Source organism: Rutidosis leptorrhynchoides, chromosome 8 (assembly GCF_046630445.1).
Source record: "Rutidosis leptorrhynchoides isolate AG116_Rl617_1_P2 chromosome 8, CSIRO_AGI_Rlap_v1, whole genome shotgun sequence".
Taxonomy (NCBI): Eukaryota; Viridiplantae; Streptophyta; class Magnoliopsida; order Asterales; family Asteraceae; genus Rutidosis; species Rutidosis leptorrhynchoides.
This window is the reverse complement of record NC_092340.1, coordinates 261,015,147-261,016,466: the sequence shown is the minus strand read 5'-3', so window position 1 is coordinate 261,016,466 and position 1,320 is coordinate 261,015,147. Positions and strand designations below refer to the sequence as shown.

Sequence of the window (1,320 nt, the reverse complement as noted above, 5' to 3'; positions counted from 1 at the left end):
ATTTATGACTGATGGACTGTTATGGACAAAAACCAGACGAACATATTAAATAATCCAGGACAAAGGACAATTAACCCATGGGCATAAAACTAAAATCAACACGTCAAACATCATGATTACGGAAGTTTAAATAAGCATAATTCTTTTATTTCATATTTAATTTCCTTTATTTTATATTTAATTGCACTTCTAATTATAGCACTTTTATTTATTGTTATTATATTTAATTGCACTTTTAATTATCGTACTTTTTAATTATCGCAAGTTTATTTTATCGCACTTTTATTATTCGCAATTTCATTATCGTTATTTACTTTACGCTTTAAATTAAGTCTTGTATTTATTTATTATTTTACATTTGGTTTTAACTGCGACTAAAGTTTTAAAATCGACAAACCGGTCATTAAACGGTAAAAATCCCCCTTTATAATAATAATATTACTTATATATATTTGTATTTTTATAAAAGTAAACTAATATAGCGTTAAGCTTTGTTTAAAAATTTTCCCTGTGGAACGAACCGGACTTACTAAAAACTACACTACTGTACGATTAGGTACACTGCCTATAAGTGTTGTAGCAAGGTTTAAGTATATCCATTCTATAAATAAATAAATATCTTGTGTAAAATTGTATCGTATTTAATAGTATTTCCTGCTAAAATATAATAGCTATTTTATATACACCTCGCATAACTATCAGCAGACATGTTGGTGAAATTTTTGAGCTTTGTATTGGTGAATTTAGTAGCAAGATGAACAGCCCTTGAATTTTGATTGTCGTGGAAAATGCCTTTGATTCGGTCCCACGTTTGTTGAGCGGTGGAACCAGGGGTGAGGATGTTAAGAAGTAGTTCATTGGAGAGGGTACCATAAATCCAAGAGAGCACAATGGCGTCTAGTTTAGCCCAATCAACAGTAGGATTTGGACCAGAATTTGTAGAACCAGAAGAGGTATCATCGGAGGGAATGATGTGGTCGAGAACATCAAAGGCTTGACAGTGGATATTAAATAATTCAGCCCATGAAGAGTAATGGCTGGTGTTGAGTTCAAGGGTAATTGGAATAAAGTCTTTGATGTTGCTGACGGTGATTGCAGGGTATAACCTGGCGGCAGCCATGAAAAAGATCAGATAGAGAGATGAAAAATTGAAGAAGGTGATTGATTGAAGAAGACGACTATTTTAAAGGTAAGATGTGTATTGGCCTGATACCATGAAAATAACAATTCTGTGTTCATTTCATTGATAGGTCGATACAAGTATATATACAGAAAGTGATAAGCTAAATCTCCTGAATTCTAGCTAACAACTTATGCTAA

The 1,320-nt window shown here is 32.2% G+C and overlaps 1 protein-coding gene across 1 annotated transcript; it reads right to left on the bottom strand.

Moving 5' to 3' along the window:
• Positions 1 to 676: 676 nt before the first annotated feature.
• On the bottom strand, positions 677 to 1,120 carry LOC139864159 (uncharacterized). Its single transcript, XM_071852746.1, has one exon. It carries the CDS (start codon positions 1,118 to 1,120, stop codon positions 677 to 679), a length of 444 nt encoding a protein of 147 aa, XP_071708847.1.
• Positions 1,121 to 1,320: the final 200 nt, after the last annotated feature.